General features: G+C 40.1%; 1 protein-coding gene across 1 annotated transcript in view; it reads left to right on the forward strand.

The window, feature by feature from the left end:
- The window catches only part of LOC103748652 (phospholipid scramblase 2-like), a gene marked incomplete at its 3' end in the record, with an annotated part of 37512 nt that extends 22044 nt beyond the window's left edge, over positions 1 to 15468 (forward strand). Inside the window, 7 exon segments of the mRNA XM_008851359.1 lie at positions 3762 to 3840; positions 4593 to 4673; positions 6335 to 6585; positions 8378 to 8420; positions 11523 to 11743; positions 11856 to 12014; positions 15303 to 15468. Coding sequence (XP_008849581.1) covers positions 3762 to 3840; positions 4593 to 4673; positions 6335 to 6585; positions 8378 to 8420; positions 11523 to 11743; positions 11856 to 12014; positions 15303 to 15468 — 1000 coding nt within the window.
- Between the last annotated feature and the right edge of the window lie 1210 nt (positions 15469 to 16678).

The raw sequence follows: 16678 nt of genomic DNA on the forward strand, positions 1-16678 counted from the left end.
TTTCTTTACTGTTACCACAATGTGTCAGAATGTGGACTAGCTGAATATTAAGGGTTGGTCTTTCTGTCAGAGTTGGAAGGTGTTCCTTTTAGACGTGTTCTGAGTCTCAGGTTGGCAGTGAGGGCTGCAGGCAGGGCTTTAGAACAACTGGAGAATGAGGCAGGTATGCTGCTCACCTGAAGCAGAGAAATAGGAGAGGATGGTTTTGATGGAATGACGGTATTTCAGAGTTCTGTGATAGCTTAAAGTATGTCACAGTATCTGCTTATGGAAAAGTCCTGACTTGGATAAGGGATTCTTTGTTTCCTGAATTTATAGGAACTGTAAGTTCATGAATTACATTCTATTGGTTGTTATAAAACCAATTGAATGAGGAGTACGGCAGAAATGTAGTGAAGCTTTGGCTCCAGCCCAGCATTTTCAGCTCCCCAGAAACTCTCCCACCTGCTGCCTTCCTCTCCCAGGCCTACCTGGACTAGTGTAGCCCATGCAGCAGACCATGCAGGACTCACATGTGTACTCTTTTGTTACTGTGGAATTGGAATCTCCTTTGCCCCACCAATCAAAAATCAACACTGAGTATCTGAAGTGTTGATCTACCAACTCTTCATACCTGATCTGAAATCAACCAAGTTTAGGCAATAACAAAAAGAGAACCAAACTGCTGCTCAACAGAGGCAGGTTTGAATTTCATATTGTTATAGTCTGGGGTCTACAAATGCCCCAAACAGACAAACAGACAGGTGAATCTGGAGAAGGAAAGATTTATTACAGCTGGGCTACCAAGTGCTGGCATTAAAGGAGTGTGCCACCACACCTGGCAAAAAGGACATTTTTTTAAGTGATATAAAGTCTTCTAACTATAAAAAGCTCAGGTCTAGGTGGAGTCACTACATAATTCTCCCAGGCCATGAAAGAACTACAATCAACACTTCTTAAATTATTCCAAAGGATAGAAACAGAAGTAGTACTTCCAAACTCTTTCTATGAACCAGTATCATTCTAATAACAAAACCAGGTAAAGACAGAACAGAAAAAAAAAAAAAAAATCTACTGGCCAATATTCCTGATGAACAAAGATGCAAAAATTCTTAGTATAATGCTTGCAGACCACATACAGACATATATCAAATATATATATCATGCACCATGATCAAGTTGGCTCTATCCCAGAGGTTCAGTTCCCAGCATCCACCTGGCAGCTAACTGTCCATAACTCCAGTTCCTAGGGATTTGATGCCCTCTTCTGGCTTCCATGGTTGTTGAATGACACAGATGTTCTTATATACATGTAGGCAAAACACTTATACACATAAAATATATATAAAGTCTTAGAGGGAAGAGGACTAGAGGGAGCATAGCTCAACATAATAAAGGGACACTCACAACCAGCATCATTCTAAAAAGAAAAAAAGCATTCTCATTAAAATTAAGAACAAGACAGGTCTGTCCACTACTCCCACTCGGTTCAGTGTAGTTCTTAAAGCTCTAGTTAACAGCAATAAGACAAGGAAATTAAAGTGGTACTAATAGGAAATGAATTCAAAGTACCCCTGTTTGAAGATGGTAAGATATTATACATAAGAGATCCCCAAAATTCCACCAGAAAACTTCTAGAAATGATCAATACTTTCAGCAAGGTGGCAGGATACAAAATCAACTTACAAAAATCAGTAGCCTATTAAAAAACATGCTAAGAAACAGATCATGGAAACACTCCTATTCACAAGAGCTTAAGAAATATGTATCTAGGAATAAACCTAACTAAGTACATATAAGACCTCTACAAAGAGGCTGGGCATGGTGGTGCATGCTTTTAATCCCAGTACTTGGGAGGCAGAGGCAGGTGCATCTCTGTGAGTTCAAGTCCAGCCTGGTCTACATAGTGAGTTCTAGGCCAATTGGGGCTACAGGAAGACAATCGAAGATGAAAAGATCTTCCATGCTCATAGATTGGTAGAATTAATATTGTGAAAATGACCATCTCATCTAAAGTAATTTACAGATTCAGTGCAATACCAATCAAAATCCCTATGACATTCTTAATAGAAATAGAAAAAAACCCTAGAGTTTATATGGACGTACAAAAGAACCCTGGTAACCAAAGCAATCATGAGCAAAAAGAACAGTGCGGGAGGGATTACCATACCACACATCAAACTTACAGCTCTATAATACTAAAAACAGTGTGCACTGGCACAAAAGCAGACATGTAGGTGGACCAAAAGAAACAGAAGTCCCAAACAGGAGTGCACATATTTACAGCCTTCTGATATTTGACAAAGATACTGGAGGAAAGATACATCTTCAACATCTTCAACAAATGGTGCTGGAAAAACTGCGTGACCGCATGTAGAAGAATGAAATTAGACCCATATCTCTTACCCTGCACAAAAAAATCAACTCCAAAACTCTGAAACTGATAGACAAAAACATAGGCAGTACCAGATGCCTGAAAAGACTTTCTGAATTGGATTCCAGTCACTTAGAAATTAAGACCAGCAATTGACAAATGTGACCTCATTAATATAAAAGTTTTCTGTACAGCAGAGGAAACAATCAATTCAGTGAAAAGGAAGCCCACAGAGTGGGAGAGAATCTTTGCCAGATATACATCTGATAACGGGTTAATTTCCATAACATACAAATAACTAAAAAATATCTAGAAAAGAAATGACCCAATTAAAAAATAGACTATGATTATGATTTGTTTTCTATCATTTCAATTAAGTAAAGAAGCAAGAGCTACTTTTTGCTAGATTACTTTTTCAATAGATCAACATAGGTTAACTACAACAGATATCTTTTAGCTACCTTAATTAAGTTAAATACATTTGTGTTTGCTGCTGTTGCAACAGAGTGTCACAGACCAGAGAGTTTATAAATTGTAGAAGTTTTATTTGGGTCACAGTTCTGGAGGCTGGGAAATCAAAGTCCATCGCACTGTCATCTCTCTGATGAGGCCCTTCATGCTGTGTCATCCCACTTGGAAGGTGGATGGATGACAGAAGTCAAGAGGAAAGAAGGAGAAGCAAGTGAGGACTGAACGCGTTATACCGGCTCCACTCCTGTGGTCGCTTAACCACATGGTCGTTAAACAAACTCTCATGATAACATTATTCATGACCCACTCTTACTTGACTCCAATTCCCAGCACTACTGTATTGGAGAGTCAGTTTCCAGCATACAAACATCTGGGGAAGGTCACAGGCACAACAATCTCATAATTGTCTGACAAAACTTACTAAATTATTTTAACTCTGAAATGGTGCTTCCATTGAGTTCTAAATTTTGAACTGAAGAAAATAAATCCAAATTTTAGGCCCATATGGTTAAGCATATAGCAGCTTGAGTAATATTTCTTCATATGTACTAGGAGAAAAGAAACAGGATGAAGATAATAAGTCATATTATTAATTATATTATCTATACAATGGAATTCTGTTCTATCATTGAATTTTAAATTTTGGAAATATATTATTGATAAAGAAAATGTTCACAGCATACAGGACTATTAAAAACCAACAGACTGCAAGACTGTGCGTAACTGCAATAACAAAAATAGGAATATAAACAATAGTATTATTGCTTAAAAAGATAATAAGAAAAAACTTTTAAATTAAAAGTTGGCTCTGAATCTGAACAGAGATTTCAAAAGAGTAAAAAAAATGACTAAGAAATCCCCCTTTACAGGTGTTCAGCATCCTTAGAAGTTAGAGAAATGCAAATTGAAACTACTTTAAGATTTCCTCTTACCCCAGGCAGAATGGCTAAAGTCAAGAGAACTGAGAACAGCTGCTGGTGAAAATGTGGGGGGAAGGGAACCTTCATCCACCGCTGGTGGGATTGAAAATTGGTGCAGCCACTCTGGAAATCAGTGTGGACAATTCTCAGAAAACTGAACCTGTCACATCACCTGCTATACCAGTCCTTGGCCTATATCCAAAGGACTCATCGACTGCAGAGCTCCTTGCTTATTAGCTGTGTTCATCGCCACTCTCCACAGTAGCTGGATCTGGAAACAATCTAGATGTTGGTCACTGAAGAACGAGCAGTGGAAATGTGATGGTTGTTAGCTGTCGTGTGGGTGCTGGGAATCAAACCAGGCCCGTCTGGGAGAACAGCAAGTGTTCCTAACCTCTAAGCCATCTCACCCGCCCCCCGCCCCAAGTAATTAGTTTTAAGTTTGTTTTATTTTTATTTGTGTATGTGTGGGGAGGGGTGTGCACGCCAGTGTGTGCATGCATGCGAGTGTGTGCTCACGTGGATGTGCAGGTGCCTGCAGAGGCCAGAAGAGGGCATCAGATCCCTTGGAGCTGGAGTTACAGGCAGTTGTGATCTTCCTGATGTGGTAGTCTTCTCAAAGACTGTCAAGTGCTCTTAATGGCCGAGCAAGCTCCAACTCCTAAAAATAGTTTTGAGTTTACTTTGCTGTTTCAATTGAGAACTGAAAATCATCTTATGTTAGTGAATTTATTTTGACTATTTCAACAGCATAAAACCACAGAAGTGAAAGATCATCTCAGCATGAGGCACTGTTCTTTCCAGTGGCCATCTTATTTAAGCTGACGTACATTTGCTCTGAATTGCAGACAGGCAAACGGAGGCTCCTCACGCAGGAGCACATTTGCCAGCTGGGTATGGCCCTCCATACCCACCAGCAGCATTCCAAGGTAAAATACTTGATTGAAGAATAATGAATATTAATCAGTTGATATTCTCAAGAGAAATAAAGAAGGGGAGTGGGGGGCTTGTGTTTTTATTTTAGTAATTCTATATTACACTATATATTTTCCATAGAAGTAACTTTTACTTCTACACAACAGTAAAATATGTAAAAGGGAACAAAGTCCTCCATGAGTTTATAATTATTGAAAATTCAGTTTTGATGCAGTGAGTAAAATGTTTTATTGGCTATTCGACTATGCTAAAAATTGCTTCATGTGATATTTCCAAGTTTTAGTCTTGGGTGTTTTTGAGCCATGAAGTATTTGGAATTAATTGTATTTGGTGAAAAATGATAAAATCTACTTAAAAATGGAAGAAGCTGGTTTAATAGAAATGCTACCACCAGCACCTAAGAGTAATTTTCCTTTTCCTTTTATAACAAACATGCAGGGTTTTTTCTTGCATACATTCTGATTCATTCTTTGCTTTGCTAAGAAAAGGAAATTAGTAGCATGTCCTACCTACCAGCATTGCGTTTTATCTTTTCAAACACTAAAGGATTTCAGAGATTTAGGTAAATGCAGTCATCAGCATTACTGGACCTTTTCAAATGACAAAAGTTGATGATGTGCACAGATGTACCAGTAGCAGACTCCACATCTTCAGAGAGCACCCTGGAGAGGAGGATCACAGGTGTTTTAGTTGGATAGAAGGGTGTATGTATTTTGTTTTATTTGCTGAGCAAACAAATCGACCTGGGAGTTGACTGACCTGTGTAATTATTTTAGAAAACTCCCTGTGGGTCCTAGATCTTATCCAGATGTTTGCAGTGAAACAACATGCACTGTATAAGCTCCAGAGCTCTGGAGCAGTAGCTCTTAACCGTAACTGTCATTAATTTTCACTTAAAAATACTAATATAGAGCACTTTGCCAGTTAAATTAAATCAGACTGCTGAACTAAGAGAGATTTGTGACTTCTGAACAGCCACATGGTTCCAATGTGAGGCCAGGCTTGGAGAATTCCTTAAACCTTTATTATAGAAGCCAGATATTTACAGAATGGCAATCCACATTATAATTATTTCAAACTAGATATCCCTATTAGTAGCATCCCTTCATACCACCTACCACATGACAGTACTCCTCTCCAGTTTTGGTAAAAAAGTATTTTTCTAAACTGCTCAACTATCCCTCTAGAAGAGGGGGCAAAACTACTCTTAGGTCTATATATTTAAGGAACATTTAGTAGATAGAGTTCTAGAATTACCTTTTTTTTCTAGACTTTTTCAGCCTTGAGAAAAGCTGACTCAAAGCCTTTACTTTTGCTCTTGCATCCATGCCCTCTCTCTTCCATGAAGATGTGCCAGAAGGCTTGTGTTGTGACTCTAGATCAGAGCTGATCTATATCATTCTCAAGTTTTAGAGGATTTTTTTTTATGAGCTCCAAAAAGAAGAGCAGTATGCTATCTCCCTTCATAGCCACCACCCTTGAATCAGAAGTAGATAAAAAGCACAGATACTGCACTGATAAGTCTTTCAACATCACAAATCCAGAATTTCTAAGCTGAGAGAACAGTTGGTACAGGGCTGGGATAATTCTGCATGAACTGATGATACCTTTTTTTCTATGAAGTTAGAAATTATTGGACTTGCTCCTATTTCAGGACCTTCTGAACATACTGGATATCCCACACCTCAGGCTGACTACTGAGGTCTCCAGGCTGGTTACCTGGGGCCCCAGGGTACATATTCTGGGCCTCGGGCTAGCTACACAGACCTACTAGTTGGCTATGCAGGTTTCTACCTTTCTGTTCAAAATAATCAGGCCATGGTCCTGGCAGGGACCAGCACCACCTGGATGCCAGCACCACCACCTTCACTGAACTGCCCACCTGGGCTGGAATATTTAAGTCAGGTACGTTCAGATGCATAGACAACCTGCACTAATAATTTACTCAAGTAACAAATGAATAATTCACCAACACATGGTGTTTTCCTCTAAGCCTTCTTTCCTGGCTACTCACAACTCCCCTGGGCTCGCTATTTAAACAGTATAAATGTGTGACTTAATTGTGTTTGCTGGGATTTTGGATTCTCAACCTGTGATAGTCTGCAATAGCCAATATTTCTTAAGCATCATTTTACAGCCATTGTCCCTAGAATGTCACATGCATTATCTCAGTCTATCTTTGCAGAAAACCTAGGGTGTGTGAGCAGTTTTTAACTGTCACCATTTCTTTGGAAGCGGAAACTATAATCAAAAGAAGTTTTTTAACTACTGTGCTCAGGTTCAAAAAACCTAAGGAAGTTAGAAGTGACTGTTAAATGTGGACTTTTGTACCAAACACAAATCCTTTTCACACTTAAATCTGAACCAGTCTTAGAATTTGAAGAAAACGTAAAAGAAGTTCATTATTTAGTATCAGTATGTGATACCAAACAAGGAGTAATTTTTTTTTTTTTTGGTCTTTTTGAAACAGGGTCTCCCTGTAGGCCCAGTTGTCCTAGAATTCACTATGTAGACCAGGCTGGCCTTGAACTCACAGGGATCCGCCTGCCCCTGCCTCCCGAGTGCTGGAGCAATGTTTTCACAAATGTAGTTCCAAAGTCTATATAGCTGCTTTTGTTCTTTAGAAAACCCAGTTTAATAAATGCCTCCAATGAAGGAAGAAAGGTGGGGTTTTGCTGAACTACACCATAGTGTGTTTCGGCAATATGAAGTCTTTGCTTTCCTTTACTTGGAGGAAGAAGACAGTAAGTAAAGCAGGATGTGACATGCATCCAGTCCCTGAAGCAGTACGCACATAGTGTCATCCTCTCCAGGCTGTCTTCAGTGAATTGCATGCCTGTCTGGCACATGGTACTCTGACATGCTCCAAGTTCACTCAAGTGCATATTTAGGAATTTTCATTGTGAGTGATCATCACTAAATGGGGATGACTTTCTCAAACACATATCCCGAACAAGGCTCGGGAACATTGCACAAGAGGAGGCAGAAAGAATGTGCATCCCTGAAGTGGGAAGGAATGCTTTAAAATGCTGTCTACTGGACATGACATGGCTGCTGCACTGGTGGACTCACAAGAGCTGTGGTTTACCTGCACAAGACCAAGCCAGCCAAAATTCCAGCCTAGATCAGGGCAGAGCTCTTGAGGCCCCAGGCTTACTGAAGAGTTACCGGTCAATAGCTACAGGAATAGACAGAATCATTCTTAAAGGGTGTGGCTGTTAGTAGGTTACCCATGTTCCAGTGTACTCCTACACCTATGCACATATGAACAGCACTAATTGAATTTGATCGAGAATTTAAAAAACGAGAAATTTCCAGTTTTTTTCAGTCACAACTGAAGTCTTTTAGAAATACCATAAAATATAGTTTTTAATCAGGAAAAATAAAGTATTAAGGGAAATTGTCACAACAAATGATAATATCTTATAAGAAAATGATTTTTAAACAGATAAGTTAATCAATCTTGATCCTCTTCTAGAAAGACATTGTTTTAAAATTTTATAGGAACTCTAGGGTAAATCAAATTTATTTGACCTAAATAGTCTCAGTTTTTAATAAACATTTTATAAAAATGGTTGGCACTTAAGATTGAAAAATTTAATGTTATGTAGTTATTAATGCAAGCCATGAAATTTTTATAATATTAAGGATTAATAACTGGTTCCATGGACATAATTCTCCTTTTTTCCTATAACAGATAGATCAGATTCTGGTTCATCAGCAGATTGAGCTTGCAGAAGGTGGGTATTTGTGGAGCTGATGGGATTTCTGGAAAGAGAAGCAGTTGGCACAGATAGAGGCCTATCAACTTCCACACCATGGTGCTCTCCTATGGGAAGTTCAGCGGGGTTGTTAGAAGCATCCCTCTGCACTAATGACATGATGAACAGTGTTTGCAGTTCAGGTCTGAACAGCAGGAGTCAGGTTGTCAGACTTCGCACCCTGGCCTCTGTGCTCATGAGACCTTCACTGAGAAGGAACAAAGAGAACTTCTTTTGTTTCTTGCTCTGCAAGTCGCTGAGCTGACTTCTAATCACCGTCACCTGACTTCCACCAGGCCTGCTGCTTTTGGCCATTTCCTGATCCTCTTGAGACTTCAGAACCTTATGCAATAGTTCAGCTCCCAGAGTGAACTGTCCTTTGGAATCAGGATGGGGATGGTTTGAAAAACCATTGTTAACACCCAGGCCATAGCTTCTGCTGGAAGGTGAGAGGAGCCCTGTGAAACCTGTGTCTCATGGGCTATGGATTCTCAACTCAGGCAGGGCCTGTGGTACTGGAGATGCTGACCAGAGGCCCTGGGTGTCTGCTCTCCTCGGGGAACTCCCGCTGCTGAGAAATGTCTCCTGGATCCAGTGTCCTTAGTGCAAAAGGAACTTAGGAAGCTCGTAGATACGATGGCAGGAGACCCTGGTGGACGTATGAACTAGGAAGTTCCTGCTAGATACCAGACCATGAGGAAAACTAAGCTGGAATCTAGACTACATCTGTAAATTTGTCTTCACTTGTTTGCAAAGTTCTTTTCCACTAGTAGAGAAAGCCTGATGCTACAAGGTTACGGATTTTATTAAAATACATACTCGTAGTACATTTAACTTGTTTACAACATAAATTATTACATACCCTAGCACTGGGGAGGCAGAGGTAGGTAGATCTCTGTGAGTTCAAGGCCAGCCTGGTCTACATAGTGAGTTCCAGGACAGCTGGGGTTACAGGGAGACCCTGTCGCAAAAAGACCAAAAACAAAACAAAACAATAAATTATTAGATACTATCAGTGCTCTTGATTTTCTTAAATCTCTCTGAAATGGAGATCTCTATAATTATTTTTGTAATTTGTTTTCAGAATTTAAAAAAATATTTTATGAAATATTATATATTTATGTTTTGAATTTAAAAGCCAGGTGTTATATACTATGTCATATACCACTTACCTAATTTTAGATTTATAAGCTTTAAATTATTTGTGATGTGTATATTTATGAAGTACAAAATAGTTCTCAAATTCATTAGGATTAATATGAAGCATTTTCAAATATATGTCCTTAATTTTTTAGTCTTTCTAAAAATTGGGCAATATTTTATTTATTATTTTTACTTCTTATGTGTATGAGTGTATTGCCTGCATGTACGTAAGTGTACCCATGTTGTGCAATGCCTGAGGAGGTCAAAAGAGGGCATTGGATCCCCTGGAACCGGAGTTACAGATAGTTGTTAGCCACCATATGGGTGCTGAAAATTGAACCCAGGTCCTCTGCAAGAGCAGCCAGTACTCTTAACTGCTGACCCATCTCTCCAACCTTGAACAAATAATTTTTGATATTATATATAGTATAAAGAAAATGAAAGCTCATCATATTTTTATTATCTGAACTTATGGCTAGGGAGTTGACTCAGTGGGTAAAGTACTTGCTGTGCCAGTGTGGGGACCTGAGTTCTGATCCATAACATCCTAAAACCTACATACATATGAAAACCCAGTGCTGACAGAGACACAAAGATCTCAGAACTCACTGACCAGCCAGAATAGCCAAAATGGAGCACTACTGTTTCAACAAAGTGAGGGAGAGTGACAGAGGCAGAGACATAATAACCTCTGGCCTTCACACATGCCCTCAAAAGCCAGCAAATCTACATTCATACATGAACATACATGCATATATCACACATAAGGCTCTCACACAGACAAATTTAGTAGACAAGGATTTTTTTAACGTAATAATTTTGTTTTTATTTTTTAAGTAATCAGAATGAGAGGAAAAGACATAAAATCTATCTTTGACAGAGTTTTCTGAGGTTAATATACTAAAATGCCAATAGATTGGATAATAAATGCCTTCCCAGGATCAGCCAGTACTGAGCAAATGACTGGTACCCATGAATGCAGAGCTCGGGGACCCTCTCAGCCCCACCACAGGCACTTCAGGGAGTTCCTGATGACATAGGACATGGGAACAAATCTCCAGAGGGCTGACAGACCTTGTACACAGACAGCAGAGGCTTCTGCAGATCATAGGATCACTCATACTTTTGGACAGTGTTCTGACCAACTGTGACCCAAGTCTCTAGGGAGGCTGTGGACAAGCGAGGAGATGCATTCAGGCTTCCTGGCTCCAAGGAAGGAGAGGATCCCAATGTGAGGCGGGTCAGTAGGAAAGGACCATGGCTGAAGTCCTCTGGTTGTGAGGACTTAAGCACACTCTGTCGCCCATGAAGACATTATCCTCTGTGAGATGGAAAGGTCTCTTGGAATGTCCTTGACTGCAGTGTGTGAATTGAGGCTCTAGTTGCTAAGCAGAGTTCTGCTTGTCTAAATCATCTCCCACTTGTAATACTTACTGAGCTAAACAAGGGTGTTCTGGGTCCAGTGCTGAGCTCTGCTTTTTTAAACCTGTGCTTTTAGAGCAAGCCCTCAGCCAAATAGCTCTGTGTGTGTGTGTGTGTACATACACCTATGTATAACAAAATCTCAGACCATTGGTGTACTGTAATTGCCAGACTATAATACAGCACTCATGTAGAAACCCCTCCCTAATACGTGAAATCTGTGTCAGATAAGTGGGCGCTTGTCCATGCCACTCTCCCTACAGTGTTACACTCCTTGTTCCCTTGTACTAAAGTCACCCTTGTGAACAGCCTGTGTCCACTCACACAAGGACTCTGTTTCCTTCACAGTTCTCTTCCTCCTCTCCCACTGCCAGTTCCTGACTCCAGATCATCTCTGCCCTGCTGGCTTTCTCCCTTTGCTGTGGCTACTTTCTGTCATATGCCACACAAGCAGGGAAAGAGTCAATATTCTTAGCTGACTGATGAATGCAATGTCTTTCCCCTACACGTTTTCAGTTTTATCAGGTCTTGTAACAAACCACAGATACAAAATCAAGAACAGCCTTGGTCAGAGGGTTTACTTCACAGTGGAAGATAATGACTGCTGTACTCGAAACTGCTGTGGAGCAGCTCGACCTTTCACCATGAAGATCCTGGATAATATGGGCCAAGAAGTCATCGCTCCGGAGAGACCCCTGAGATGCAGCAGCTGCTGTTTCCCCTGCTGCCTCCAGGAGGTCAGTGTGCAGCCACCAGAGCAGCCTGACCAGAGGCTGAACAGGGGTTTCCAAGCCTCCGTTGAACCTGGGCTGTGACTGGGTTGCTTGACACACACCTTTGCTTTTGCAGATCGAAATCCAGGCTCCTCCTGGTGTGCCGGTGGGTTATGTTACTCAGACCTGGCACCCATGTCTGCCGAAGTTTACACTTCAAAATGAGAAGAAAGAGGATGTTCTCAGAGTTACTGGTCTGTGTGTTGATTGCACATGTTCAGATGTTGATGTTCAGGTAAGAAGTGACACAGCATCCATGGGATTTGCTTTCCTAAGAAAAGAATACACTCCTGTAGGGTGTTACTAAGGCATTAATAAGTGATGTGAACTGATGTGTGCTCATGCATTTAACGTTAGTCAGAATAAAGATCATTACTGATTAAAGGTCAGTGTAGATTATCCTCAAGGTCATGGACACAGATCTCTGTACAAAAAAAAGGAAAGAAAAATCTCATACTAGTTTCTATAGGTTTGCCTGGGGAGAGTTCAGCAGGGAGAGTGCTTACTGTGCCTGGATGAGGGTGTGAATTGGGATCCCCAGCATCCACATGGACAGGCTAGCTTGGAGCTGTGCGCCTGCAGTCCCAGTCCTGGGGAAGTGGGAGGGGAGGATTCCTGGGGCTTGCTGGCCCAGTCTAGCTGAATAGACAAAATTCCATTCAGTGTCAATGAGGTGGACAGCAGCGGACATCTAACTTCAACCTCTGCCCTATATACACACAAAAACTCCCGTATGCTATCTAGTCTAAACCAGATCGAAGCCACTTGGAGGAGCCACCCAGGCCCTTCTTTCCTCGCTTTTCCTACTTGAGGAGCTTTAGGTCCTCTGAGGCAAGTAGACAAACTTTGGCATTTGGACTCCCGACCCCAAATCCAGTTCCATAATAATCGTTTCCCTGTGGCTGCTTGGGAAGACCCATCTTTTCCCCATTTTCACTTTCCACAGTTTCCATTACCCACAGTCCTCTGTGGCCTGACACTTTATGGTTTTGACACTTTATAATTTTAAGTTGTATGCTATTCCCAGCCATGTGACTTACCCTCAGGCTGTCCTCCCTCCTGCCTGGATGTGAGTCATGTCCTCTTCCTGCGCACCCTCCGCCAGGTCACTCACAGCTGCATTCTTAGTGTCGCTTATGAAACCTGCTATTGGGCCGTGCATGGTCAAGTAGCTGCCATGTGACCTCTGCAGCCTTAGCGCATCACTGAAGCACTGTTCACTCTTTTCATGGGAAGGATTGGTACAGAACAGGAGACCTTTTGAGAGAGACCCCTCTTCTCACATCTTATCATAGAGTACTATCACATTAATTCTTGTTTAATATTTTCCTGTGCCTGATTTGTAAAATAAACCTTAAAATAGTGAAGCATGAATGGGAAGCTATTTGTATATATAATGTTCAGCACTATCTGCACATTTATGTTCCTTCTAGGTCTTTGTACCTGTGGGCCTCAGATAAGACACACTGCTGTAACATGGTCATTGCCCAATTCTGCCTCTCTGGGCCCTGCTATACCCTTGTAATAAATTGGGCCACTGGAAATTTGAATATGTCTGACTTTTCCAAGAAATAGCCTAGCCTCATCTCTCAGCTTTTTACCTACAAATGTTTAAAGACAGAGAAAAATTTTAATTTAAGCTTCATATCTTATTTCTCTTAGAAAATCAAAATGCTGACAAACTGGACTCAATTCCCAACAAGGGAAAGATACCCTAAGGCTGAGTAGAACTGCTCTTGGGGAACTCTGGTACCCCATTCCCATATCCTCCTAAGGTTTCCACTATCCAGCTTGATTCTGTTGTTGTACACCTCCTCCCCCATTCATACTGGGTTGAGTTCATCTGGGAGAATCTGGATGTGTGAAAGTGACTTCTTCCTTTTATAGAAATCACAGACTAAGGGCAGAGGTGGGAGTTGCAAGGAAATAAATGTGATAGAGAAATGTACGTATATGTATGTGTAAAAACATTTATGAGCATGTGTGATAATGAGTCTCCATACAGAGAACATAGTAACTGTGTTAGATCCAGGAAAGGTAAAAGTAGTCACTTTTAACATACGAAAGATGTGTTCTTATTTTTTTTTAATTTTTATTTTATGTGTATGTGTGTATTGCCTGTGTGCAGGTAAGTGCACCCATGCTATATAATGCCCACGTGAAGACCGAAGAGGCTGTCGGATCCCCTGGAACTGGAGTTATGGACAGTTGTTAGCTGCCATGTGTGTGCTTGGATTCGAACCTGGGTCTTCTGCAAGAACAACCAGTGTTGTTAACTGCTGAGCCATCTCTCCAGCCCCCAAAAGATGGATTTTTCTATCAAAGAAAGATATTGAGAGCTTTAATTTTTAAGAAAACTTGGAAATTTGCAATGGTTTGAAGTTTTATCTTGCTCTTTCTGAAGGGATGTCTTCAAACATCCGTTACCCAAGAGTTATTTCCTCTACTGTGCATCTAGAATGATGGCGTCTAGGTACTGTATTCAACACAGTTTAGGAGGAGTCACTTGGTTCCTCTCATGTAGAGCTGTAACGAAAATGTTCACATCTTCAAAGAGAAATTATTTTTAGCAGTAAGGGTGGGGACTCTGAGTAGAGAAATTCGCATTAATATTATACCAGTTTATTACTTCCAGAGATGCAATTTCATTGTAAAAAGATCCTGTTTTAAAGGCTACCTGGGAACTGATGAGATGGCTTAGCAGGTAAAGCTCTTGCCACCAAGCCTGAAGGCCTGAGTTCCGTTCCCCACACCCACATGGTGGAAGGAGAGCACTGTATTCTACAGGTCGACCTCTGGCCTCTTCACACACACCCTGGCACATATGTGAACTTACATACACCCTGGCACACGCACACACACACAAATAAATAAGTGTAATAGAAAAGTGTTATCTGAAATTCAGCTACAAATTCTCCTGTGATTATTTTTGGCTGAGGTTTGCCATTACATTTCTGATTCTGTCTCCATACAATTGCATGTTGTATTTCTGGCATAATTTTTGGTTAATTTTAAGTTCATAAATAATGCTTCATAATAAAAATGGCAAATGTTGATGTGTTTATTTGTGTATGGATTTATGATACAGTCAAGTTACCATTTCCCCTTCTCAAATATTTAAAAATTGAAAAGTAAATGTGGAAGCCGAGCGTGGTGGCGCACACCTTTAATTACAGCATTTAGGAGGCAGAGGCAGGTGGATCTCTGTGAGTTCAAGGCCAGCCTGGTCTACATAGTGAGTTCCAGGCCAGCTGGGGCTACAGGAAGACCCTGTCTCAAAAAGACCAAAAAAGAAAAAAGTAAATGTGAAGTTTTTCTAACTTTAAATACTTACACGACCGCTATTGCAGAAATCTAATGGAATTTGGTTTGTTACCTTCACAGTAGCCTCTGGAAAGTGCACTAGACAAACATCTACCAATATAATTTTTAATCTAGTATGTGCTTGATTTTACTCCAACTTTGAAAGTAAGTTTGCCATATATTTTTTATAAATCTTTATGGTTTTATTTTTCATGTGTAGATCAAATCTCTTGATGAAGAATCTATATCCGGAAAGATTTCCAAGCCCTGGTCTGATTTTCTGAGGGAGGCATTCCTAGGTGCGGAGAACTTTAGGATCCAGTTTCCACTAAGCCTTGATGTGAAAATAAAAGCTGTGATGCTCGGTGCTTGCTTCCTCATTGTGGGTCCGTGCTTGCTAATCTTGGTCCCGCGTGGGTTTTTATTATCATTCTGAACACAAATCGTGTATTCCAAAGTGACATCAGTACACTGTGTTTTTCCCACTTAATCATAGCTCTGTAATCATGTTTGATCTTGACATTCAGATAAGGTCCTACTTTCTGTCTGTGGGGTCCTTGCATTTTCACAAGACATTACTCAGACTTTATTTATAATTCAGAACTCCTTCTCTTGAAGCTTTTTATTATGAAAAATGACTTACAGGAAGTACATACCATATATTAATGAGTTTTTATATCGTTTGAATATAATATTTGAATGCTCCCTCAAGGGACAACTCATTTTCAATGCAAAAATGAGTCCTTCCATGGGCAGTGTCTACCTGTGATTCCATGGGGGCTGTTACCTGACTGGGAAATCTGAAATTTAAATTGTGTTTTTCATTGTTTAAATATTTCTGGGTATTGTAGGTCTTTGTAAGTACTACTAAATTTAGTGTATATTTTATTCTTTTTTGTCTTTTTTGAGACAGGGTCTCCCTGTAGCTCCAGCTGGCCTGGAACTCACTATGTAGACCAGAATGACTTTGAACTCACAGAGATCCACCTGCCTCTGCCTCCCGAGTGCCACCATGCCCAGGATGTATTTTATTCTTTAAACAAAAAATTTAGTTATTCAAATAATAGAGTGTGAAGATGTTGGGAGAATGTTTAAAATAATCATAATTTCAAAAATTCCTGGAAATTTCAAAACACTGAGAAATTTGCTTTTTACTGTGTGTTGTGTTTATTCTAAAATGTGTCAGTGTTGCTGAAAAAGTGGATATTGTGTTTTTAATGAAGAAAATTGGTTATTGCTTGTTTTAGAATTAGACATAATAAAATAGTCATAAATACAAGTTTAGAAAGAAAAATTGTGGTGACTATGTGAGAAATGGTTTGAAGAGAGGTAACAGACATGGCACTCAAGTGATTGGGCAAAAGAGTTGATCTTGTGGGAAGGATAAAGAAAGAATCAGAATTCATAGGGTTTCATTGATGTCATAGAAGGTTCTAGTCAAACACTGATGAACACACGTATGAATAAGAAATGGAACTGTAGGGTTTAACTGCTATGAAAATGGAGAGGGGAAGATAGAACTTAGTTATGGACTTTTATGACATTTGTTTATATTTAGTTTGTCTTGAATGGCATTGTCATTGGGTGATAAGTTCC

This window comes from Nannospalax galili, unplaced genomic scaffold (genome assembly GCF_000622305.1).
Source record: "Nannospalax galili isolate Female #2095 unplaced genomic scaffold, S.galili_v1.0 scaffold1566, whole genome shotgun sequence".
NCBI classification, from domain to species: domain Eukaryota; kingdom Metazoa; phylum Chordata; class Mammalia; order Rodentia; family Spalacidae; genus Nannospalax; species Nannospalax galili.